Here is a 26,391-nt window from a genome sequence, read left to right on the forward strand (position 1 = left end):
GAGGGCAAACTGTGAAACAGTTGGGATCCTCAGCCAACAGGTGTCTGAAACCAGATCTGAGTGACGCTGAGGTGAACTTAACAAGGTCCCACCTCCACTCCGGTTTGGTGTGGCTAAGGTTTCATTCATCATCACGTCCCTATAAGCTAACATTCACCTGCTGTCATCTTCATAAGCAATCAGAATGACATCCATTCACATCAGGTATGTTTGTACATCAGTTTTATTTACAATATTACACAGTTATATGAATGTGAGGAGTTCCTGTGCTCAGAGTTGACAAACTCGGCAAAAGAAAAAAATGTCCCAGCCTTTGTGCAACAAACTAAAACCTTGTTTCTGGAAATAAAAGGAGACAAAACGTCATTAATTAAAAATATATATCTGTGAGCTGGAATTATTAAAACAACAGGATGGGTGTTTTTTTTGAAAAAGCAGCATTTTTAACAAAAAACAAAAACACGAGGACAGACAGAGTTTTAACACTTTTATGATGCCTCTTTAAATTTTAGGCACTCAGCAATAAAAACAAACACATTAGGAAAAACAGGCACTAAGACAACACTTGACACAAATTAGAAAAAAAATAGTGTTCGTTGAGTTTTTGGGACGGTTTAGCGGAAGGAACAAACGTCAAAGAGCCTCATTTCTTGAAGAAGGCGCTGCGAGTGATGCTGTACAGCAGGTGGTAAGGCTTTCGTCTGGGGGGCTCGGCCAGAGAAAACACCTGCTGCTGAGGCACGCTGGTGGGAATGGTGATGTGGCGCTGCTGAAGTGGGGGCAGGTTTTGGTGTGGCGGGACAGAGTCGGCATAGCCAACGGCTAAAATTTTAAAAAAAGAAAAACATTTAAATAGAAACATTAAAACAAATTATTTTTGAAGTTTGCCAGCTTTGTAGAAATAATTTTCCTTACTTTTGATCTTCCCATGTTTTGGTCTTCTGGCATTAGCAATGGCCTGTTTTCTTTGTTCATCGCTGATGTCTATTCCTGCACACAAAACACACCTTCAGATCCAAACATCTGCTGCGTCGCCCGATGCAGAAGCAACGTTTTGCCGCCTGCGCTGAATAACTCACCCATCTCCTCGTCCTCCTTCACCCTCTGTCTCTCCTTGGCAAAGGCCTCCAGCCACCTCTGTTTGTCCTCCACCTTCCTGCAGCACAGCATGCACATGAACTCCAGGGTGGAGGCGTGCCGCAGCCGCAGGGCGTTTTTCAGGGTCAGGCCCAGGTCCGAGTCCCGCCCATCGGCGACGTCCACCACTTCGATCTTGTCCATGTCCAGACGTCCTCGGTAGTGCAGCAGGTCTCTGCGCAGGACGTCCTTTTTGCAGTAGACAAGCTGGTGGTCGAACAGGAAGAAGCTGCGCTGCTGCGGCTTACCCTGCCGGACGGCGCGGGTCAGCTCGCCGGAGTGGATCAGCTCCGAGCTGCGCTCTAGCACATCAGGGCCCTGCAGCGAGTCAAAGCGTTTACACCACAGCCGGACATATTCTTTACAGAAAGTTAAGAGGATATAACTGAAATGACATCTGAAGTGGTCAGTCTGACCTCCCAGTGCAGAATGGCGACCTGCCAGTGTGCGATGGTGTCGATGCTCTCCAGCCGCCGCTTCCTCTCATTGATTAAACTGGCCACTTTCTTCATAGCCTCGTACGCTTGGCTGACACCAGTGTGGTCCCTGCAATGAAAAGAGGAGTAAAAATCTACTCAAAAACAGGTGGTGATGTAGGGTAACAGCTTCTCTTTGTAACTATGTGCTACCGTAAATTATGCAACCTTCACTCCAAAAACAAAAAAATCTTACCGATGATTTTTGTATAGTTTCTAGTTACATTTGAAAGAAGACAAAACTAACTCACAAAAATATTTTCAGCAAGTTATAGGAACTTATTTTAAGTCAACACTTACTTAATGCTGATAAAAAGTACTAGTTCCCCTTGCAGATTTTGGGAAAAATGTCTTGTTATAAGTGAAAAAATCTGCCAGTGGAACTAGTATGTTTAATCAATATTAAGTACTGACTTAAAACAATTTCCTAAATCTGGCTGAAAAGTCGCTTGTTGACTTTGTCTTATCTCAGTTTTTTAAGATGTTTGCACCAGAAACTAGGTAAGATTTGGTTTTGCAGTGTTTTTCTTCGTCTTGGTGTGACTTCATAGAGACAACGCAATGCAAAAATATTCATACCGCTTAACCTTTTTTATTATTTTTATCTCAAAGCCCTGCTTTTCTATTGTCAAGAATGGACCTTCAGTTGTTTCTTGGCTGAGTCTGATGAGATGAAGTTATGCATACTATCTAATTTCCATATATGCTACCTGTGGTCTTTGGGTGTGTACTTGAGCAGCTCCCCCAGCTGCAGCGGGTATTTACAGATCTTCTGGACAGGCGTGAGCAAGAAACCAGCGATGGAGATGTCAATCATCTGCTGGAGGAGGCGGCAGGCCTCGAAGAAATGTTTATATTTGCCCATCTTCATGAGACGCTGCAGCTCAGCGCAGGCAGCAGGATGAGTGTTGCAGTACTCGGAGTAGATCGAAAATCCCTCGCCCTTCAGGGAAGCAGAGAAACAGTTCAGGATGACTAAAAGTGATTCTGTGACATGATCTACCGAGATGTGCTTTGCACATGCATGGTCACAACCTGCATGAGGAAGCAGGAGCCGATTTCACTGAGATGCGGTTCTTCCTTGTTGTACTTCTTCTCCAGTTCTCTGACGAACTGCCTCTGGAATCTGTAGATGTCTTCTATGTTGCTGAAAATTGTCTTCAGCTGCAGCTCTGTGAACATGCTGGAGTTTTTCCGGCACTGACGAATGTAACCCTGAAACAAAAACCGACAGGGCAAACTGACAGAACGCCTTAAAAATGTTTTAGTTCTGACCAACAGGGGGTGCTAGAAATGTACCACACTTTTACTGAACAGGATTTACTTTCATAGGTTGTAGCAATCAAAGATGATGCTGTAAGAAAGGCTGTAAGAAAGTATGTGTACTCTAATGAAACGGATTCAATCTCAGTAAATACAAAATGCGTTTTTAAAAATGATTATATTTAAAAAAAATTTCCAAACCAAGCTCATCCTATGTGAAAAGTAATTGACTTTGTTTAATTCAGCCATATTCACAGGATTTGTAGCAAAAATTGCCTGCTTACTCTCATCCCACAAAATCTAAATCGGATTTACAGTCCGGACTTTGACTAAGCCAAGACAAAATCTTCATTTAGCTTATTTTTTTGAGTCGCTAAGAGGACTTGTTAGTGTGCTTTAGATCATTCTCCTGCTGCATAAGCTTAAGCTGAAGATCACAAAACTGACTGATGTTCTTTTTCTAAAAGGATGCTGGCTTAACAACAGATCTAACACAAACTTTCAAAATGTTTCCACTTTTATCTCATCAATCCACAGAATATTGTCCCAAAAGCCTTAAAGAGATCAAGATGGTTTTTTTTAAAAAGAAAATATGAGATGACGTTTGTGTTCATTTTTAGTAGGAAGTGGTTTTCACTGTGGATCTCCCCCATTGATGCTGTTTCTGCTCTGTCTGCAACCTCCTGGATGAGTTGTCGATGCTCTCTTGGACTCATTTTGGTAGCAATCCTGAGAAAGTTGACCATTGCAGCGTCTTTTATCCTGCATTGCATTATAGCTCTCACTGTGGTTCACTGATGTCCCAAAGTCGTAGAAATAACTTTGAAAACCTTTTCAGGCAGACAGCAGTGATATCTGCTCTTGTATTTCTTTGCATCAAGGCATTTTCTAGATCTTTTTAACCTACTTTGTGTTTTCGGGCAGATTGCCAGATCAGCATTCCAAATACTGGTCACTCATAGGTAGTCATCATTTGAAAACTGCACTTGTGTTATTAAAATCTCAAATGATGATATGAATTAAAAACCACAATACCTCACAGATGTCTTTTAAGTGTTTGATGTAGATGCGTTCAGTGTTCATGATTTCCTGAACCACGTTGGTTCTCATCTGCTCCCTGTGCTGAGTGCTGGGTTTATCCCTGGGGGCCGGATCTTCCTGGTCCGCCACGCTCTCCACACTCTCAGTGCTCGAGTCCTCCTGGTTCACACGGACCTGAAACGCATCCAACGCAAACTCAACTAAACCTCCTGAGAACCAGAATCAAATAAATCTATTTGAAAGCAAATTTAAGTCAGGATTAGACCTAAAAACAGAAATTATCTCGCATTCATATTTGTCTCCACAGGTTTTGAACAATTAAAAGGGGAACCGTGACTACTTTATTATGGCAACAACATTGATTCAGCAACAAGAAATTGAACAGCAGACGACTGTTGGCCAATCACAACTTCACCATGGTTGCCACAGCCTCACTAATTAAGACCGAGCTGTCAGTCACTTCCCATCGCCACAGAAACCAGCTGCACCCTCTTATGTTCCAGTCCTTCAGCTGTTTGTTTGGGCCTAAGCCGGGTTGAGAGTCCTTTTTTCTCTGCAATCATGTCAAAGGGAGCAGGGTCAGAAAGTCCACTTACCCTCACAAAGCTGGACGGGAACCAGGCCTCCCTGTCGCCTCCTCTGCCCCACCACCAGTCCTTGTGGGAGGCGTCCAGGAGGCGGATCACATCGCCGGCCTTGAAAGCCAGCTCCTGCTCCTCCATGGTCACATGGTCCCAGAGAGCCTCGGCGTACACGGCATGGCCCGAGATTATCCACTGCACAGAACACGGGCAGACAGGAGCGTACAATTACATGGAGGCTGAGCCTGTGTCCGACATGTCAGATTACTTCTAGACATGTGGACAGTGCGGAGGCCAAACATCTTAGAAACATGTCCAAGGATTGGAAACGAGACAAGCATAAATTGGTGGGTTTTTTGCATCACCTCGTTGAGCACGGAGAGCTCCACCCCGGGCTGGAGGTAGGGCGTTCCATCAGCAAGCTCCTCGAAGCTGCTCTCCTCCTCCTCCTCCTCCTCGCTCACGCTGTCATCCAGCGTCGCCGAACACTCAGACACACCAGCTGCAACGCGGATCCAGAGATAATAAGACCACGTGTGGAAAACAAGCAACATATCTATCTCTATCAGCTTTTCTCCTCCAACATACTTGCTGACATTCCTCAGCCCCAGCTTTTTTTGTTTCCCACAGAGTAACTTTTTGTTAAATCTTCTCAAAAACAAGCCCGGTTCTCACCGCTGAGCACTCGGTGGAGTTTGCGCCGCCCCACGCGGTCCAGTCCGATCGGGGTGCTCTGGGAGAGAGCGCAGGGTCGTAACCTGGCAGACACTCCTCTGTAGGGGGGCACCTTGTGGGAGGGGATTGGTGGTCGTGACAAAGGCTGCAGTAATAACAAGAGGAAAAGTCCAGGGATTTAGGAAGAGCTCACTTTCTCTGGCTTTGACCAGCTACTCCCATAAATCATCGTCACACACACACATAACACAGCCTGTGTTAGCATTCCTACACACAGTCAGGCTGCTCACTTTGGGCTTCTTGTGTATTTGATACAGTAATGTGTGGCTCCTGCAATACTGGACACGCTGTGAAAAAGTATTTGCTTCTTAAAGGATTGAATTGATAGCTGCAAAGAAGAGTGGGCATATGAAACACTAAATATTACTCATATTTGGTTGCTGTCTTGATGGGATTTGTTTTGAAAACTGTATTTTAGGTTGTTTTCATCTGATGGTCCGGTATACTCGGTTGGTTTGGGAACCAAAATTGCAATATTTGTTACATTTTCAGCTGGTGCAGTTCTCTTTCACACTCCACTGTGTCAATCGATCCAAATACATAGAAAAATCTGTTCTCCCTCTCACTTGTGGTGGTGCTGCACTAAGACCTGCTGAAGGAAACGACATGAAAACCTCTAAAGAAGACCAAATCCAACTTCCTTCTTTATGAAAGTAAACAAAAATAAGTAGCGTCAGATTTTAGCAATTGGTGGATTTCTTTTTGGTAATAGACCACTAGCCATTTCTCCCTCTAGCGCTAGACAAGTGGGTTTGTTTTGGTTGTATTTACCCAAAATGCCCTGCGCAATAGTCTGCTTCCTGATTTTGGAGCGTCCTCCAATCTGCCTACATTCACATACGCATTTGAACTGCACCAGAGTTCACTTCAACCAAATGGAGATCTATGTTTTTGGGCGGACGAGAGTTCGCTATTTTGGTCCGCATCAGAGTTTGATTACGCATTAACACCTCCCTAAACGAACCGGAGTTTCTAGACAAACAAGCCATAGTTTGATTGAAGCAGACTACATAGGAATGTACACCAAAGCAGACTAAACAGGAATTTTGTTGTCTTGGACTACAAAATTCATTTCATGTGAAGCATTTAAGGGAGGCAAATATTTTTTGACGTCATTCTATTAAGGTTCATCAGAGCAAAAGATATGTAGAATGCTGATTTTATTGTTAATTACGTCAATTCATTTGGTTTTATTTAAATTTTTTGAGTTGAGCAAGAACTACGTCTGAACGCAGAGTTTCACAACCACATGGAGCTGATAAAGTGATCAGGCCCTGTTTTGCATTATCTCAGTCGTCTCTAGACCTCGTGTCTCTTAGAGAATGAAATTCAAAAATAACATGGCCCCCTTTCGGATGGCATCCCAGTTTTAAATGACATTGCTTCAGCATACTTCGCTGCTTTCCTTCATACGGTGGATCTGAATAGTGTTTATCACTTTCACAAAAATAGTAACCTACGGTTAAAATAACTTCCCTATCTCTCCCTGATAGATAACGTGTTAAAATAGAACAGAAAGTGTTCAGGGTTATTTTCTCCATGTTTCTGGGTGTTCTCCTTCGTTCTGTCCTCTGCTTACCATTTATATCAACAACATTACATCTTGTAGCATGATTGTTGATTCCATTGTCATTTTGATGACTAAGTCTTGTATTTTTCTGCTGTTTTTTTCTATTCAACAACTCTAAATCTTAAAGAATTATGTGATTTGATTCAAGAAATGCTCCTTCATTTAACAGCGGTTTCTACAAGTACCAGAAAGATTTACTATGAAAGTCTACGAGTCATTTTTATTGACAATAATAATTGAAAGTGTCAGACTACAAATATCCGGGCCACCAACTTGATGAAAAACTAAACTTTGAAAACAGAGTTGATTCTTTGTTAACGTAGCTGACAGAAAACCGGATTTGCTTTAAAATATGTTAAACTTTCCTCTGTTTACAGGGAAAAGATTAATCTCAGGAATTTTCCACCATGTTCTTGACTAATTTCATTTTTGGTACAGCAGCATCCTCTACCGACAAACCCTGTTATTCTCGTCACTACACCACTTTAAGAATAATCTGTAATCAAACAAACCACTGTGTTCCATATTTTAAAAACTGGACTTTATGTAACACAAGAAGGTTTGTATTATTTACATACAAAGCCATTCCGTAAAAGCTATCTCTGTGTTTATCAGACCTACTTTCTTGAATGTTAGTAATCATGGCTCACTTTGCAAGTTAAAAAAACATTCACAGAGCAGGGACGTTCTGCTTTTTGTTATTATGCTCCTCACACTTGCTTTTCTGTCAGGTTCAAAGTGTTATGTTATGATCTTATGTTATCCTTATGTTTTTGTGCTTCATGTTTTTAACTTGCTGCATTTCATTGTTGTATTGTATCTCAGTGTAATGCTTGCATACTTATGAATGAGAAATATATTTGCAGCAGTATAAGCTACACTCCTCTAGACTCAGATATTTTTATGAGATCTATTACATCTCAAAGTTTTTGGTTCCAACATGCTCAGTGCAACCTGGAATTTAAAGAAGCAGCATGCAGGATTTATAGAGATCAAGTCACAAAGCTGCTGATTAGAACAAAAAGATTACAATCAGCCTCGGCCCACATTATTTGTGATTTAGGAGAAAACTATCATTGATGTAAAAAATGTAAACAGTGCAAAAGAATGTAACTAAATCCAGTGTGTATGGTCTGTTTTGGGCTGCTATTAAAACATGGTCTCCCTGAAAGAGGGAATTCTAAATGAGTTCTTCTTTGTCTAAATATTTTAATCACTGTCAAGTAGCCAATAGAAATAAAATATATATAAATGTAATATTGTATCTAACAAAAACGGCTTCAAAATGAAGTCCAATGTCGCTTAATGCACTGTATTTTATATTGGCAACTAGATCAGAGCATGATTCAATCATTTTAATCTTTTGGACAGAGAGTTTAATCCCAAATGTACAACAAGAAAACCATTTGCTGGGGACAAGTTGTGAAAGCTTACAGAAGGTAGGTGATCCTCCTTGAGCTCAGTATCTGTAGAGTACAGATCCACGGCCCCGATCACCGAGACGGGCCGATGTCTCTGAACCTCCCCGTTAAGGCTACAGTTGTCAGGGTTGCTGCCGTTCCCATTGGAGCTGCAGTTTTCCTGCTGCTGCGCATCTGATGTCCTTTCCTCGTAGTTTGTCTCCGCTACTTCCTCGGGGATGCAGTGCTTCCTGGAAACGAGCTGGGCGTAGTCGGAGATTGGCCGAGGTCTAGGCCGCCCGCTCCTCTGTCTGGGCTTGACGGAGGCGGTTTCTGTGGAAGCTGCAGCTCCGTCTGTGGGAGGTGTGGGTAATACGGGTGAGTTGGAGAGGCATGCTGGGGGGTCAGGAGGTGGGCTGCTGCCTGCTGGGGGGACTTTCTCTGTTAGGAGAATTGACTCTTGTTCTTGAAGGTGGGATTTCACCTGAAAAGGGAAAAAAAATCTTAAAACAAAACAAGGATCAAGAAACAGCATCTTTTCCTTCTCAATAATCTTTTAATTGGGGTTTACCAAATCACAATTTATTTCCAGTAAAATTATAACGTTAAATAAAAGCATAACTCTAACTCTTGCATAACAGTTTTTAGGTAAAGGACAATTTCTGAACAAGTTTACTGCACAATTTTCTTTTGAGAGAGACATGTTTTGTTTCTCATTGTGAAAATGCAGCTTAATTCAGTTTATCGTGTATATGATTTATTTTTTCACTTTTTATCAACTATCCCACACACAATGTCTTCTGTGTTACATTACATCTGTCACGACTGAATTACATTTTCAAACAAACACATACCCAGCATTCATGCTGATTTTACAAAGAGAAATCAGATCCAGTAATCTGTTTTGATGAGCTTATTATCTTAGATTCAGATGCTAAGACCATTATTATGAAGATTTGAAGGAAGTTGTGTCTGTGCCAAACAGATAAATGCTGAAAAGCCTCAAGTAAAAAAAAACTTGGATTATGATTCTGTCAGTAGTATTATTAGCAGACCTTGGGGTGCAATGCTGGAAGTTGACAAAACATGAAATGCTGGTAACGACGTAAAGACACAAACTAAACCATAAAAAGTCCAAACCATACAACTTAACGTTTACATGCTTAGCTCCTTAGCTAAGGACGAATAAAAAGAAACTTATGTTTCCTTCTGCATTACCAAGGGGAGAAACATTTTTAAACAGCCTCTAAAAATAGAGCTAGATTTAAAATTTCGTGCCAGTTTAATTTCATTGCCTTCTGCTTTTGTTTGTGGCTGCATTTGACAATCAAATGTCTTCTAATAGCACCAGAACTGGTCAATTTAATTTAAAACTGTATTGCTATCAACATATTTCCACAAAACTGTTTCATCCCAACTATGTTAAAGCTTTATTATTTAACTTCAGGACATGGAGGGAATTAAAATGTGTCTGAGAAAGAGCACCGGACTGCAAAACATAGAATGTGATAATTAACAAGAACTCCTCCAACAATATATTGACTAGTCGTACTTTGAATTTGGAGAGATTTGGATCAAACTACCTGGAAATCTGGAACATTAGTTAATCAGAAACATGAAGCTGCTAAGGTAAAACAAAGTAACTAAAACTTTACTGGATCTCAAAGCAGGACAAAGATTTAATTCAATGACCTTTATAACATTTATAAAAATTTTAAAGTGAATTATTTGTTTATCAGAACCATCTTAAGCTCATTTTAAGTTTAAAACATAAATCTCTACTAATATACTCCTTTCATCATGTGAGATTTCTCAACAGGTAAAATGACATTGCTTCCAGTAAAACTGAACCTCACCTCTGGCTTTTCCCGGTCTGGGTCCGGGCCTCGGCATATACACTGGAATGGCACACATAGTACCAGCACCATTGCCAAACTGGGTAACCGGTGCTCCTCAAGGCCAAATCCCCAAATTCCTTTTAGAAGCCCCTTGATGTCTAAAGAACACGGACGTAGTTTTCCAATCCATTGTTAAAGACAAAATCCCAACCTCAGAGCATCATTCTACTAAACTCCTGCATTTATCGGCCTGCGTATTTGGGGGAGCTGTCAGCTGTCAAAGGCCTCGCGTTCATGTCGTTGTACTTTGATCTGGAGCAACAACTAACGGAAAGGCTGTGCTCAGTCATAGCCTCCAACCCTCCCACTGAAACAGAACCACAAAGAGATTTTTTTTTTTTTTTTTTGCGCAACGGCCACTAATCATAAACAAAACCTAATCATTAACTCCCCCTGCTCCCTCACAGCGCCTGGCAGCACCAAGGGTCCAGCGTCAGCATGTGACTCTGCTGCAGGAATCAAACAAGTCTGACAGGAACAGGAGGGTCAGTCCATGTTGTGCCCTCGCTCTTATTTATCTGACATGAATAAGGACTTTGGACGACTTGCGCCTTCTTTTTAAGTGTACGTGAGGTAAACCCAGAAGTATTACGTCATCATGAGAACATATCAAAGATCACTTCACACTTAGATGAGTGAGATTTCTTTACTTAAGATAAGGGTCACAGCCATTCTGATGAGAAAGGTTATTAATGATCAGAATATACTAAAATGTCAAACAAAAGCAGATTTTAGTGATTTACTCTTCTTTGAAATGTAAGAAAGTGTTTTACATTTAATTGATTATAAGCAGAATAACAAATCCATTGAGAGTTAATGTAAAATATACATTATTTTAGCTTTGTGGTTAAACAAACATTTATGGGTTATGTCAATGTGTCAAAAACAAATTTCCTTTCTGTCTTAAATGGCATACAAGTAGTTTTTTACTGTTGTAAAATGTATAAGGGCAGGTTTTCATAGAGTACCTCTGGAAAGTATACACAGAATTTTGAGGAGAGTGATTAATTCATAGAATTTGGGACAACTCTGTAACAAAATGTGAAAAAAGTAAGAAGCTGAGAATACTTTCCAGATGCACTGTAAATCTAAATATTTCTTCAGAAGCTAAGAAATATAAAATTTTTAACAGTGTGGATTAGGCTTTGAAGTGAGCTCCTTCACTGCTTCAAAAATCAATTGGAGACCTGACTGGATTACACAATCTGGAATGAAAATATGTATAATGGGATGATCTTCTGGGATGAGATTTTGCAATACTAAAATGAGAGAATATTTAAAATTGAGGCAGTGGAAGTTCTTGCATAAATGCCTCCTTGGGAGAGTCTCCTTTTATCCCTTCCCCCACAAAACCAGAAAAACACTCACTAAAAAAAAATAAATTCTTACTAATTTTGTAAGAATTAAAAAAGGTTTTAATTAGCTTTTGAACCACAGTTTTTCCGGACAGAATAATCCTACGAAACAATAACTTCAATACATTTCTAAAACAAGAATAAGCATATTTTCTTATACAAATAGGCTCAAATCTGTAACTGAATCATCATTTAACTACGTACTCTCCAATCTTCTAGAATACCTGGCTGAATATCTGACCACTCTTCATAGCACAACTGATAGTACTGCTTAATTTTCTGCTATGAACCCAGATTTTAAGAATGGGAAATACATTTTCAATACAGATGAGAAGTTAAATGTTAGCATAATTTATCCATTGCACAATCAGCTTAAATCTGTGTTTGAGATCAACGTCCAGGAGGAACACCCAGCTCTGTAGACTCCCTAAAAATATACGCTGTGATGAAGGAATGTTTAAAAAAAAAACATTGCTGAAGCCCATCGTAATATGGTGTGGAGTTACATAAAGATTGACTAAGAGGACGTCATATTAGAAAGTAGCATCTGTCCAGATGCGCCACTTTGAAGACAAATTGAAATTCCATCTACTTCCCCTCATTTGGTGGAATAAACATTGAATCATTCGTGTGGCAGCCTTTTGAATTCCCCTGTAAGACAAAACCTGAATGATCTCCAGACACTCTAAGAAAGCATGGCCTTCCTTACACATCGACCAGCCAACTCAACACAAAACAAAAGGGACAATCTCTTCTATAGAGGAATTCAAAGAATTGTAATGATATTTAAAAAAATAAACACACACAAAAAACAAGCACAGTAAAAAAAAGTTTTTCCATACTGCAAAATTACAAAATTTTGGCCTAGTTTCTGGTGCAGATATCTTAATGCACTTGAAATAAGACAATACTAACTTACAATATTAAGGAATTATTGACTTAAAACAAGCTCCTATATCTTGCTGAACTGATTCTGATTGCAGTGTAACATTAGGATCACTGTACCATAAGACAAAAGCTTAAAATCAAGTTTTTTGTTTTTTTTCCAGAGCTGTAACCCCATCAGGAGTGGAAAAACTCGGTCAACAAGCAAGTTCTTATCTTAAAGACACGTTTTCTGGAGCCAGGGAGAGATAAAGGTGGACCAAAAGAGCCATGAAGTTAAAATTATTTCATATCACATTCATCACATGGGGTGATTTATAAGTTTGCAGTCTTACCTCATTTGGTATCGAGGCAAAGTCAGGTTGTTGTTGCGATGCCTCTCTCTTGCTGAGTGGGGGTGAAACACATTCGACCATCTGTTTAGCATTACTGGTAGTTGAAGCAGCCAGCAGCTCATGCTGAGCAGAGATATCAGCTGAAATCTGCTCTGGTGAATCTCTGGGCCCTGAGGAAAGTGGGTTGGCGATACCCCGATGCGACCGCAGGTCTGTGTTGTCTTCAGGCTGGGCGTGAATGAGCAGAGTGCATCTGACAGAGCTGACCTGAGCGGTGATGGATATGGGCCGGCGCTGTCGCTCGCTGCTCTGCAGGCAAGGCAAACGGCGAGAGTAGTCGTCGTGGAGACGGCACAAGGGGGACATGGGAGATGGAGACGTGGGACTTGGGGACAGACTTTGCTTTCGTCGGCTGGTTAGGTCAGTCATGCTGCCGATTAGCTTGACCATTGGCCCCTTGTTCTTCATTGGGCTCCTCCTACCTCGGAGGTCCACTGAGGAAGTGCTGGCGGTCCTTTGAATGCTTGGGGTCCCATTTGACAATGTGATCCTCTGAGGGTCTTCCTGTGGAGATGGAGTTCCTGGACAATGGCTTTTACGTCTAAATATATGCAGGTTCTCTGCACTTTTACTGAGTCTGCTCAGAACATTCACATTAATGTTTTCCTTCTGGGTCTCTGTCTGGACGTCCACCTGTGATGTGTGATTTGACATTTGTGTGCTTCTAGTGTCATTTTTGTCACTTCCTACACTTCTTCCATTATTTGTATCAAGTAACGTGATTCTTCCTGCCCCGTATGCTTTCCTCATGCTTCTGGAAAACCGGGAATTGCGTGTGAGACCACTTTCAGCTTCCTCATCATCATAGTCCTCAATATCTGAGCCGTACTGCTCAACCGTTGCTGATTTTTGGTCAGCTAAACTTCCATTTGATACAAGATTTCCTTCTGCAGTCGTTAAATGATGAACAGCGTCAGCTGGCTCACGTTCTGAGCTGCTCCCAGCTGATCCATTTGACATTTCCACATCCGCCAATGGCACATTCTGTCCGAAATTGCTTGTTGCTGCCCCTTTACTCTGAATTCCTTGCAGTACAGACGATCGTAGCTTTTTGAAGGAGTCCACCACACCTAGCCCTGAAAACCCGGTCCACGGCTGGGGGCTGCCGTTGCTGTCATTGTTTGGACAGTCGGCAGCAGGACTGCTAGGAGGGGTGACAACCTTCCTGGAGTTTGAAAACAGCCTCATAATTCTTGAGTTATGAGGTCTGCTTTCAGCTTGACCTATCACAGGGTTGGACCAGGCAGAGGGATTGATGCTGTTTATCCTGCTCTCGTCGGAGATCAGAGAAGCATCCACCGGCTGTATCTGGGCACCACACCCAGACAGCAGGTATGGGACAGAGCTCCTGTCAGCGACGACCTGCGATGGATAAACGTCACTCAGAGGTCTGCTCCGGATCAGCGGATCAGGGTTTGGGCGGTGCAGACACTGGAGAGGGTCTTCACTTCGGGACAAGACCTTGTCCTTCTGTTCTGCCTACAAAACAAACAAAAGTTATCAACTGAGGGACACTGGAAAATGAAAATACACCAATTGTATTTTCTCGCCAACTAAAGCACATCAGGAAAACTTGTGTAGCATAAATTGATCCTTAAACTTGACCATTTTCATACCCAAAGATCTTGATAGATTTTGATTATGGAGCTAAAATTAACCCATAGTCTAGATCAGGGGTGTCAAACTCCAGTCCTCAAGGGCCGGTGTCCTGCAACTTTTAGATGTGCCTCTGCTGCACCACACCTGAATAGAATAATTAGGTCATTAAGACTCTGGAGAACTGATCTACACAAGGAGGAGGTAATTAAGCCATTTCATTCCAGTGTTTTGTACCTGTGGCACATCTAAGAACTGCAGGACGCCGGCCCTTGAGGACTGGAGTTTGACACCTGTGGTCTAGATGTAGTACATTATCGTACTCAGAATATTGCACTTTAGAATATCTTTGTATAAATGAACCTAAAGATGCATTGGACTCCTTTTAGAGGAAAGAACATTATTTGGAGCACTTTCTTCTGTAACTCTTCTTCTGTAAGGTTCAGTGGTGAATATTTTTTAAATGCCAAGCAACTGTTAACAGCCAGAGTTTGGGGTAAAAAAGAAACATTTTTAAGGGTCTAATCTCTGAAGTCTTTTTTACTGCCTAACTTTAGACTCCCTTTTATGCTTTGCCTAAAAATCTATGCAACACTGTTTCCCTTTGGTTGATTAGGGCACAATGGCATGGTGTGAGTGGAAGTGTGAGCCCAGCTGCAAGGAAAGGTGTTCCTCACAGCAGAGCAATAAAAAAGGAAGAAAGCCTTCATCACACAATAAAGCTGAACCCAACCGTGTTAACGAGGGATCCAGGAAATGAGAAAATACTGCAAAGGAAATGTTAGTGGCGACATATGATTCCGGCAATTATTCAACTTGTTCAATTTCAACAAGTCTTTTGCAATACGGGCATGGTGCATACAGACAGCACTACAGCAGAAAGTGTGAGCAGTCCTGCTAACACCTTTATTTGTTTACCATCATACACTCCGCATCATATCCCAAGTTCTTTATTTTTGAGTAAATCTCTGCCTTTTCCTTCCAGTTCTCAGTTCTCCTTTGAAGTCACTGTTAGGTCATTAAATATCCTAGTTAGGCCTTCAATGAATTAATACTTCTAGAGAGAGCGAGAGCTCAGTCTTCCCCCAGTGTGTAGTGTTTTGCTTACTATGTTTATTGTTAGCTTATTTGTTTTAGACTTGTTTTATTTTATTTATTTAAAGGTAGACTCTAATAAATAGTAAATGTGACATTTCTCCCAATAATCTTTACTTGCTGTTGGATTGTATTTATTTTTTCAGATACATACATTGTTGACCTGGGACTTCAGATTTTTTTCCTCTCCATGAACATACTGTTTGACTGATGCAGTTTATAGTCAGGAAAATATGGTAAATCTGAAACACTAAAAATAATTTTTTCTCCTCCATTAAGGAGTACAAATGCTAAAACCTCCATGGAAATGTTTGAGTCAGGCTTCAGATAAAATACACATTTATTGATAAGTAATTATCCATGTTTGATATTATAGTCATCTAAAGTGACTGACAATTGTTACGATTGAAATAGCCACATGCAATGAAAAAATATTACTGAAACAATGTCACCCTAACTGCAGCATAGAAATTTGTCTGGAATCTTCCTCGTTTGTCACGGATGAGTAGAGATGAGGAGAAACAGAGAGACAGAGGGGTGAGTGTCCCACAGTGAGGACAGGCTCCAGAAGTAAAAGCCATTTTACTAAGAACACAACATGGATTTGTCCTTGGTGCTGCATTTCAATGTCCCAGGAGAGCAGAGGCCCAGGCTGGGGGGTTGTACAGCTTTACATGTGTCTGATTCAGGGCAGTGGCTAATGCTGCTGAGGCTTTGAAGTGCAGCGTGACTAAGCAATGAAAACTGCTAATCCATTGTGATTAATGCAATAAATTGCCCATTTTTCTTTTGCTCCAGATTTCACAGAAGATTAGGTAAAGATGAAGGGAAAGGTTGAATGGTCCTCAAAACTAAATTTTTAAAAAGGTTTTTATACGTTTCTTCACTTCTCCTATCAACACCATGGTTTGTGTTTCCTACATGGTGTTCAACTATTTAAAGCTTTTTCTAATGAAATAGCAGGGTGTGTTACTAGTGATGGATTAATTAACCCAATGGAATAATTTCACAATCTGTTCCAGCGACCATTCTTATACCTTAACATCCCACCACCATCTACAACCTCATATTGATTAATTAAAAAATAAAAACAAATGCTTGCAGTATCAATAAATAAACATTTACAAAAACAAGTTATATTGACCCCAGGAATAAAGACGCCGTACTATAATTTTAAAGCAAGAATATGTTTTCTCCAATAATTAATGTGTTTCATATCATGAGTAAAAAAAAAAGAAAACAAAACTCAGGGAATAAAAAGATTGTTGGATTGACTACAGAGACCGGCATAAGAACAATTAATCCCACAATGCACTGCATTAACCCAAGGTTGGTAAGAGATTGCTAGTGAAAACAACATCATCAGGACCAGACCTACTAAGACAGGGCCATCCGTTGCCAGACTGCAGTAAGAGAGAGAAAATATCCTGCAACTTTTAGAGGAAGATCTTCTACAATGTAAATGAAATGAATGGCTCGTTACCAGGCCTCTGCAGACCTGAATGGCGTGCTGTCAGGGTACTTCAGATATTTGGTTCAGGTGCTCTGAACACTTTTTGACAAAAATGCAAAGTGAAAAGAGGTGTACACTGTACATTACTCTGAGAACAGTATCATGTTACAGATCTTTGTAAGAATCTGTAAAACATTTTGAGTACTAGGTATAATTTTCAATCTCCTTTACAATTAAGCAATACTTTGTTCAGGTCTATCATAAATTGCAATAAAGTACTTTGGTTTATGTAAAAACATTTAAGGGGAATGAATACTTCTACATGCACATACAGTTCCCGTGTTTATAACCACATCACACTAGAAAGCATTTATTAATGCCTCCGATTGTCACTTGTTTACTTTCTAATATACTTAAATTCTAAGACGTGTGTTAATTATACCAGCATTAGTATAAGTAAAACTTTAGAACCTGCTCTTCTAAAGTGGAAGCGCTGAGCTGGCTGTAGGAGGAAATGCTTAAGAAGCTTGTAGCAAACAGTTTATTCATCTGTCGACCGACTAATACTGAGGAATGCAGACACTTAACAAACCAGCTAAACAAAGGATTAATGAAACACAAGTAGCTCATTTACCATAAGACTATTTTTAACTTTTAATTACCACGGGTCTTACATCCTTTATAAGTTATGCCAATAATATACTGTCCGCAGTTTAGATCTAATATAATTTTACTGCTAATCATCATTTCAACACAACTGCTTGGTGATTCATGACTGATGGTGGGTCCTCAGGGATGACTGTGGCTCTGTATAGTCGTCATCTTGTGATCAGAAGGTTGTAGGCTTGATTTCAGCTTCCTCCTGTCACATGGCAATACACTTAACCCCAAGTTGACTGCGGGGTATAAAGGTGTGTGCCCTTTTAAAAAGTGCAAACGCTTAATTAGCAGTTCTGTCCCTATTGGCTCTAGCAGTGTGTTGTGATCCCACTATGAAACATACCCTTTACATGGTCAGAGTAAAAAGTGGTTTCAGGACGGAATGGAGATCACCCCCAACACCCAAAATAAGAAGTTCCAGAGCAAGAATAGGTGCTTAGCTGCTTCTTACAAAACATTTAAGAATAAGTCTGATTCATCATTTAAATTATTTGAGTAGGACAGTGCACATTAATTAGCACAATAGCTCAATTTCATCCTTTGTCAGAATCAAGAGAAGCAGGTCAGAGACATGCCATTACATCACCTAAATGTTTTAGGGATGTAACAACATGGCTCTTTGTTGGGTCTCTGACTGGGGAACATCCAAACCTTTCTTAATTGTTTATTTTAATGGATGAGCTAAGAACCGGCTCTAGTAAAAGCTCTAGTTTAGCACAGATGGGTCTCTGCAGGGATCTAGAATTAGCCAGAACCTTGTGACAGCACAGACACTGTGAATGAGTGTAATATCTCCTTCTGTAGATTAGCTATTAGCTCAGTTAAACACATTCAAAAGAGCCAAGTAGCATGTAACTGAGCTGTCTTTGACTTGCATCTAAAGAAAGTTAATCTCAGATTTTAGGGATGTTTATCTCCTAGAAGAGATATGTTGAAATACATCTTGAGCTACAAACTATGCAAATTTATCAGCATAATCAAAGTCTGAACTTTTAAAGATACTGAAACAGGAGAGAGTTGTTTATTGTAGAAGGGATCTTTAAAATGGCGTTCATGTAAACAACCAAACTCTGTCAGATTTGGAGGAAAAAAACAGATTTAATCTTTTCCGTGTGTCGTTTCATAGTTGCATTCCTCTGCATGTTTAGCAGCAGATGAGCTTTCTCAAGCAACCTCTCTGTGAAATCTGCTGTCACTTCAACCAAGTTGCCCCATCACACTGAACACTTATGTAAACACAGAGCCACCGCTGCCAAGCACTGCTGCTGACAGACACTGAACACCCTCCACCAACAATGTACTGCTTTCAAAACTACGCTGAATTGTCTCCTTGTGCTCTCACTCACCCACTCAGTCTGCAAAGGAATCATGCTGAGTTGCAACTGGAAAAATAGAGGATCAATACGTCCATCTGGCTCCCAAGCTGAAAGATAGTGGGAAGATGGGGAAAGAATGCCCACAGCTTGAGTAGCATGTTTTTGTTTTGAGAACTCAGCCGTTCTACCACATGCTCTGTCCTGCAGTGCCTGTGATGCTTTTTTTCCTGCGGCAGGCGCCAACTGTCACACACCAGCTGGCATCCACTAATTCTTGGCAGCGTTGCTTAGAGGAATGAAGGTGAGACAGGTGGTCACCTTTTAATAATAATAATAATACAAAAAAAAAAACAAGATGGTTTTCTATCAAACTCATTCTGCAAGTTGTCTGATTTTGTTACTTTCATGTAGGGCGGAACAATTAATCGGATTAATCATAATGAATGAATTATAGACATACTGTAATTGTCAACTAACTTAGCAATGAATTAATTATTAACTGGAGTAAACAAACACAAAAAGATGCCTGTTGTTGAAAGAAAAACAGTAATTAAGCCAAAACTGAACATGTATATACAGATACATTTTGCATCATAGGTTTTTTTTCTTAAATCCTACTTAGTCTGTAAATATGTCCTACTCATAACTCTCCTAATGGCATAGTTTTAGCTTCACCTTTTTCAAGAACCTTTCGCTATTTAATTATTAGTCAGTTAATCAAACAAAATTGTCAACAGATTCTCCCTACAATATATTTTATACAATTTTAGAAAAACATTTAAAAAATACAAATAAACAAATAATTAAATTCATTTTTAAAATATGGCTAAAATGCAATAAAGTATTCCTTCAGTGAACGCTTGATCATTTGTAGCAAAGGATGATTCTGGAGCTAAAAATACTTCTAACAACATGTGGAAAGCTCAGCCCTTTCTTCCTGTATTAACATCAGTACAGTACCTGCTTACTATTTTTTTTCAATTATTCAATTTAAGATTAATAATTGAAGAGCAAATATTTTTTAACTGAATTTATACCAGGTGAAGCTAAAATGCCACTTGAGGATTAATGGCTAGAGCATATTTATAGACAAAGAAACTTTTTTATTGTGAATGCAAAATGTAAAAAAAAAAATTGTACAGTTTTGGCCTAATTACTGTTCTGAGTGTGTTGTTCATTCAGCAAATGGCCTTTTTTGAATTACAAAAGTTAACAATTATTTGATTACTTAATTAGTTGAAGATTATTTCAGTATTCAATTAATCACAATTAATCCAATTAATAATTTCAGCCCCACACCTGGCATTAATAGCAAAAAGAAAGTCATTGTTGAAAGAAAGTCATAAAATACATTATTTACAGTTTGTTTACAGAAGCTCTGCTCAGGTGAGACTAAAGTTAACCTTTCTGGCCTACGAGCAAAGACGTTGTCTGAAGCAAAAGTAAAACTCTACATAACTCAGGAAGCACCATCGCAATAGAGCAGTGGTTCCCAAAGATTTTCTTCTGGGCCCCATCAGTGGTTCCCAAAGATTTTCTGGGCCCCCCTATGGATTACAATAAAATTTCCCCCAAAAAAGAAAAAAAATCAACTAGGCACACACATCGTTTAAGCAGACATAAACCTATACACATATTTTGTTTTCAAACTCCACTGAAGTTTATTTCACATTTCAGGTTGCAACAAAACAGACTACAAACCATCTTTACAGTGAAACACTTTTGTGTAACTGTTTTTTTTGTTTTCTTTTCTTTTTTTTCCATTCATCCCACCTGCAATGGCACGGCGCGAATCATGCTGCAGGAAACTTTTCTGCTGCAGGGAAGCAAAAGCTCAGAAGCTGGAGATTGGGGTGGGGTTCTCCTTCCAGTGCAACACGGACTCTGAACATACAGCCAGAGCTACAGAGAAAGGATTTAGAAGTAAAAGTACACAGGACTTAAAATGGTCCCCTCAAACCCCAAACCTAAACACTTTTCAGATTCTTTAAAATGATGCATTTCATCCAATCTGACTAAGAAAAATGGGCAAATCATGAAACACATTGAAACTTGTATTTGCTCATGGGTACTGCAAGGCACTGTTCTCATGTATAAGCCAACGTCTATTTCTACATTACTTTCCAGCAATGCTAACATGCTTCTCTTGGCTTTTCCTCCCTAATCTGCCGATGGGAGCGGTACGCTGCAGGCCCGAGTCCAGAGTTAATTAAGAGCTCAGGGAGGATCCCCCCCCCACCACATCTCTCCTCACATACAAACACCCACACGGCAGGAACCAGCTGGAGCCACCCTGAGATTAGACTCTCAGAGAAGAGGAAGAACATGTACACAGAAATGTAAACATACACACAGAAGCCGAAAAGCTAAAACTGCATTCCAAAAAAACAGATAAGCAATTACTCAGAGCATCTCCTTGAGTCGTGCGGTGCTGCCTACACCCATGTAGCTGTGGGAGGAAAGCGTTTAGAAGGACTCTCCTCCCTTCCTGTTTGACCAGAGGATCCAGGCAGGCAGTTATGTAAGGAATCATAAATGCGTAACGTGAAGTGACCCTGTTAAAACAAAGTTCAGCTCTGCAGAGGTATGTCTCGCTTCAGGAGAGACTCAAACTCATTAAGTCAAAATTAACTGAGCTACAGATTTAGAGAGAGAAAAAAAATACACCAGACACTACGCATTAAGGGACACTTAGGACTTTTCATTGCCGTCTTAACTCTCAGACAGACACAACCACCCTGGAGCACCAGCATTTTCTGGTCAGATGTCAACATTCCTGTCTCCATTATGTTTGTCATAATGAATCAAAGCAGTGAGGAAGACAGTCGCCTCAGCAGACTCGATGATTAGCTAATCACTGTGTGTAAACAGGAGTTGGTGTGAGTTAAGATGCTTTTACAGTATTCTGAGTAGAAAGAAAGAAATGCTTAATTTCATCTTCCAAGTGCATGAGTTCACATTTTTGGATTGCTCAAGTGTCCTGATGGATTAGGCAACACTGTATTACTCTGAGTGCTGATGTGAATCCACATTAAAATCTTTTTAGCATTCATGCTTAGAAATCAACCTTTAAGCCCGCCTCTAGTTGGAATGAGATGTGTCAGCGAGTAGAAATCGACCATGTGAGCATGCAGTGTACACAGCTGGGAGTGTGTCTATCCTCATCCTTCTCTATTCCACTGAATCTCATTAGAGAAGCTTTACCAGTGTGTGTGCAGGCCTTGTTTGATCGACACGATGGTGTAATCAGGTGAATCACTTAGTTATTTAGTGCAACCCAAGGATCTTGAATGAGCTAAAAGGGCTTGACTGCAGGGGGCGACTTGGCCTGTGTGCTTTCTACGGCGATAAAATAATAATAAAAGAAGGAGATAAAGGCTATAAGATAACCCATTTGACTTCTGATTTTCATTTGGGGGCCAAATATGTAGGCAGACTTGCACATTTTTATTACAATCTACAGAAATATGATCCTAAAATATGTTCCGTCTGGATCACTCAACATCAATTTACCACAAATAACAGTGTCATATTTGTAGATGACCCAGTTTCTTAGTTTTGATCTGGCAAACCCCCGTAGCTCAAGAGACACCACGCCTCTTCTTCTATAGCGTGGGAAGTACAGGTGGAGGCCAAACCAGGGAGTGCCTCCACTCTCATTTAGGGAGCCAAACACTTCACCTGATCCGCAGAGGACTGTCACAGAGACAGACAACCAGAAATCCAAAACCACACAATGTACAGGGCTTGGAGAGGAGAAAACCCCACCAAGCCTTCTTATCATTGGCCAGAAGAGAAACCTGACAGCAGCTTCACGAAAAGCGTTTCAGACAAAATGTTTCTGATGAGGAAACAACTGAAAGGCTGATTGATATTTCATTTTTGATTAGTTATTGCTAAATTACAAAAATAGAAAGCAGCCCACACTAAAATTATATTGTAGTTGTTAAGTTTTGTATTAAAACACATGGCATAAGGACTTTGACCTTTGATTTTACTGGTATAAAGGGTTTATTGATAGTTCATAGAGATCAGGCTAATCTCAGTTTATCTAAAGGAACTTTTCATATCCTCCAGTAAGAACTCCTGTGCCAAATATGAAAGGCTTTTAAATGCTCCATGAGTCAAACTCAATGAAAATAGAAGTGACTGATCCTTTGTAGTGGTCACTCCCATTCTATGAAACAACTTTACTGAATTGGAAAGTCTGAAAGAGCCACTGAAAATCCACCCTTTTTTATTGACATTTGATTCTAGTAGAGTTCTACACCTTATCGTGTGTTTGTCCATTTAAATTTGCCTTTTATTTTGAGTTTTTATAGCATTTTGCTGAATTTTATTAGGGGAGGGATGGTTTTTAGTGTCAAGCTAAACCAAGGTTTTGAGTTGCTGTGGTTTAAAGACCACAAAAACAATGTATGATAACATTCATAAGGTTCAAAGTTCTTTTAATAAAAGTGCCAGAAAGAACTGTAGAAGGCACAGAGTAGTGCATGGCTCCCTCTCCGACTTCTTGCTGAACACTACAGGTCAGCTGGCCTAAAGAAGGCTACTATACTTTTCCTCGCCTATAAGAAAGACAAATGTGGTTTTCTGGTTGCAAAAAACACGATAACACAAGGGAAACTAAAGTAGCGCCACCCATGTCTCTTGATAGGACAACACCAGCCCAAAATGATCATTTGCAAACTAGTTTATCTGTTAAAAACATTGCATGCTAATATTAGCTGTTGTATTCTGTTCTTCTATAAAGAGTATATGGTCAAAAAAGGTAAAGAACTCCCAGAAATTAGACAATTTTCAAGTTGATTCGCCCTGATTTTTGGCTAGATGAACCAAAACACCCCTCAAGTTTAATTTTCTTTTTTTATTATTATTGAATGCATTACACTTAGTGTTACCAGTTTGTGTTGAAAGCAAGAGTTTTCGCTGTGGACATTGTTACTGTTTCATAGTGACTACTCCATCAGAAAGCTCGGAAAAATATTTTAATGTTGTTCCAATATCCTTTGACATAATTTTTCAAAATTGAATCGGAATCAGCTAAAATCTTTGCTTGCAGGTCAATGCAATTTTTGCCATTGAATTTTAATTGCTACAACTAAAATGAATATTTTTGCACAATAAGCCCCTGCAAAACATCACTATAATTAGCATGCTTTTATTCAATAATTTCTCCTGAGTTTTTGTATGAAGTTCAAATGAAATAACAATAAGTCACATATTTACAGTAACTGTATTGTAACTTTAACAGTTATGTTATAATATTTCAGAAGCAGAAGGAATTTATTTTTGATGTTTATGTCTAAAAGGTTAACTGGAGATGGGTTTACAATTTCCACTTTCTTTTCTTAAAAAAGAGTTTTTTAATAGAAGTATCAGGTTGTAATCCAGATGAAGATGAAAGAATTACATATAAACATGCCTGCATAAAAATGTTTTTTGTTTTTGGTTGTTTGTTGTTTTTTTTTTAATCTAACTTGTCAACACTTTGCAATACACCAAACTACAAAAGTTAACTTACTGCTCAAAATTGCCAATGAATTATAAACGTAAAGTCTTGGAAGCATGAGTGTGGATTAAACTGAAAAGTTTCCTGAAGCTTATAAAAATTCAGAGCCTAAGTGCTTTTTTTTTTTCTTTTTTACATGTGAATTAATTTACAGACTTGAACGGTTGAGTTCTTTGTATTAGCAGGCCCTCAGCCCCCTCCCTCCTTTCCTCACTAACTCCCAGCACACCCTGGCATCTCCCACATCACTATAACAACCACCCCTGTAATGCACCACAATAACCCCCACAGGTCCCATTTCAGTCAAAGAGGGTGAAATCACTGCAGCCGAGGGGTGAAACAATACAGACACTTTCAATTAAAGTGTTTCAGCCTCAACGCTGTTGAAAAGTCTTGGTGAATAGAAACAATAAAAACATACCCTGCTCATAGTCGCTGATGTCCTCCACCTTTCTTCTTCTCACATAAGACAGAGCAGCTGTTTTGCTATTTATCCATACCGAAGCAGATTGTATCTCCTAGCGGGTTGGTGGCTGGCTTCTGCCAGGCTCATGTCGGGCACAGAAAAAGCCCAACAAGCGCTCTCCCTCTTCTCCTCCCCTCTCTTCAGTCACCCTGCAGCAGACCGAGGAAAAACGGCTCCTTGACTTCTTGAGCTAGCAGTTGAAGCTAACTAACTCATAAACTTCTTCAGAGTTGCGTAAGCGACGCAGTTTCTAATTTCACTTTCGCGAACCGGTAAAACTCGTTCGGAACAAAGTAAAACAGTGGCGGGCACAGATGAGAATCATACGGCGTGTTAAAGCGAGACGTTACTGAGATGTAGCTCGTTATTTCAATGGGGAGTCCAGCTCCAATGAGTCTTTAGAGGATTTGAGCTCGAGAGCATCCTCAGTGCACTTGTTGCTGTGTTTGCAGGGGGCGGGGCGTCGAGAGGTTACGATGGAGGTTACTGGTTGACCACAGTGCGACCGTCCGGCTGACAGCCAATAGTAAATCAGACAATCAAGCCCTTGAAGTTGAAAGCCACGCCCACTTCGAAGCACAATGCTGCCTTACTTGTGGAAGACCAAAAGTGCCACAATTCAAGAAATTCAAAAATTACATATATATATATATATATATATATATTTTAGAAAAATGTCCCTTAAGAAAATTTGTGCAGTTCAAAAAGTAATATTAAATTTCATATTTTATTTTTGAAATCATGATAATCACATCAAACAGGTGTGTCCCACTAAAGTTGTACAATTTATCAGTATGAATTCTATTTTCTTATCCGTAATTCACTGTGTAATAGTTCGAACGATAATATAAAAAAACTCTTTGTTTTTTGTTGTTTGTTTTTTTTTCTTTATTTTGATTTTGGAAACTGGTTTCACAGACAAAATTGTAAAACACAAATTGCATGTTTCACAGAATTAGATTTGTGTCACACTATAAGTGTATTTAAACAAAAATTAATAAATTAAACTGTTTGCCAATTTACCAATTTATTAAACCGGGGCACTTTTGGTACTCCACAATTCCTGCACATGAGTAGGACAAAAAAAGACTGGGCTTTCCAGTTGGTTTTGTCCTGGCTTTCTCGCGTCATGTCACTGAATCACACCAGTGGAATTTAAATTCATGGATATTTCTGTTCCATGCCCATCCCAAAATTCCACAGAGAGAAACAAGGCGATTGTTGTCTTACAATAGTAAGACAACAAACAGGTGAGATAAAAGATACCATCCAGACATTCTTGTCGTCTGATTAATCATTCAATAAACTCATGTTTACTTTTTTAAACTCCAAATCTAGGTTCATTGCAAGATGAGAAAAACTGTATTAAACAATTCCACTGTAAATAGTTGGATAAAGAACCAAAAGGAGACATCACTGGCACCAAAATGAAAACTAATAAAATTTTAACAAACAAATGCAAATAAATAAATGTATAGGATGTGATTATATGTGATACAGATGGCTTAACATAGCTACTCTGTCTATTTCTTTGCTAGCAAAAATAACATATAAAGT

General features: G+C 39.7%; 1 protein-coding gene across 2 annotated transcripts; it reads right to left on the reverse strand.

Moving 5' to 3' along the window:
* Positions 1-205: 205 nt before the first annotated feature.
* On the reverse strand, positions 206-25,253 carry spata13 (spermatogenesis associated 13). Of its 2 annotated transcripts, XM_032551316.1 has the most exons (13): positions 24,790-25,253; positions 12,677-14,215; positions 8,238-8,687; positions 5,174-5,318; positions 4,864-5,000; positions 4,514-4,693; positions 3,912-4,091; positions 2,649-2,828; positions 2,324-2,556; positions 1,554-1,683; positions 1,080-1,455; positions 916-990; positions 206-822 (listed from the first exon to the last, which is right to left on the reverse strand). In XM_032551316.1, exons 1-13 carry the CDS (start codon positions 24,796-24,798, stop codon positions 644-646), a joined length of 3,813 nt encoding a protein of 1,270 aa, XP_032407207.1. In that variant the 5' UTR covers positions 24,799-25,253; the 3' UTR covers positions 206-643. The 2 variants fall into 2 exon arrangements, with proteins under 2 accessions (XP_032407207.1, XP_032407208.1); XM_032551317.1 differs by lacking the exons at positions 12,677-14,215; positions 24,790-25,253 and adding an exon at positions 10,060-11,459.
* Between the last annotated feature and the right edge of the window lie 1,138 nt (positions 25,254-26,391).

The sequence above is a fragment of the Xiphophorus hellerii genome, chromosome 21, assembly GCF_003331165.1.
Source record: "Xiphophorus hellerii strain 12219 chromosome 21, Xiphophorus_hellerii-4.1, whole genome shotgun sequence".
NCBI lineage: Eukaryota > Metazoa > Chordata > Actinopteri > Cyprinodontiformes > Poeciliidae > Xiphophorus > Xiphophorus hellerii.

Bases quoted from the DNA above. Each gene is read 5' to 3' on its own strand.
- spata13 (XM_032551316.1), bottom strand. The intron at 5,001-5,173 runs GTGAGAACCGGG...TCCGCGTTGCAG, and splicing joins ACTCCACCGAGTGCTCAGCG to CTGGTGTGTCTGAGTGTTCG. The intron at 1,684-2,323 runs GTAGCATATATG...TTTTCATTGCAG, and splicing joins TACACACCCAAAGACCACAG to GGACCACACTGGTGTCAGCC.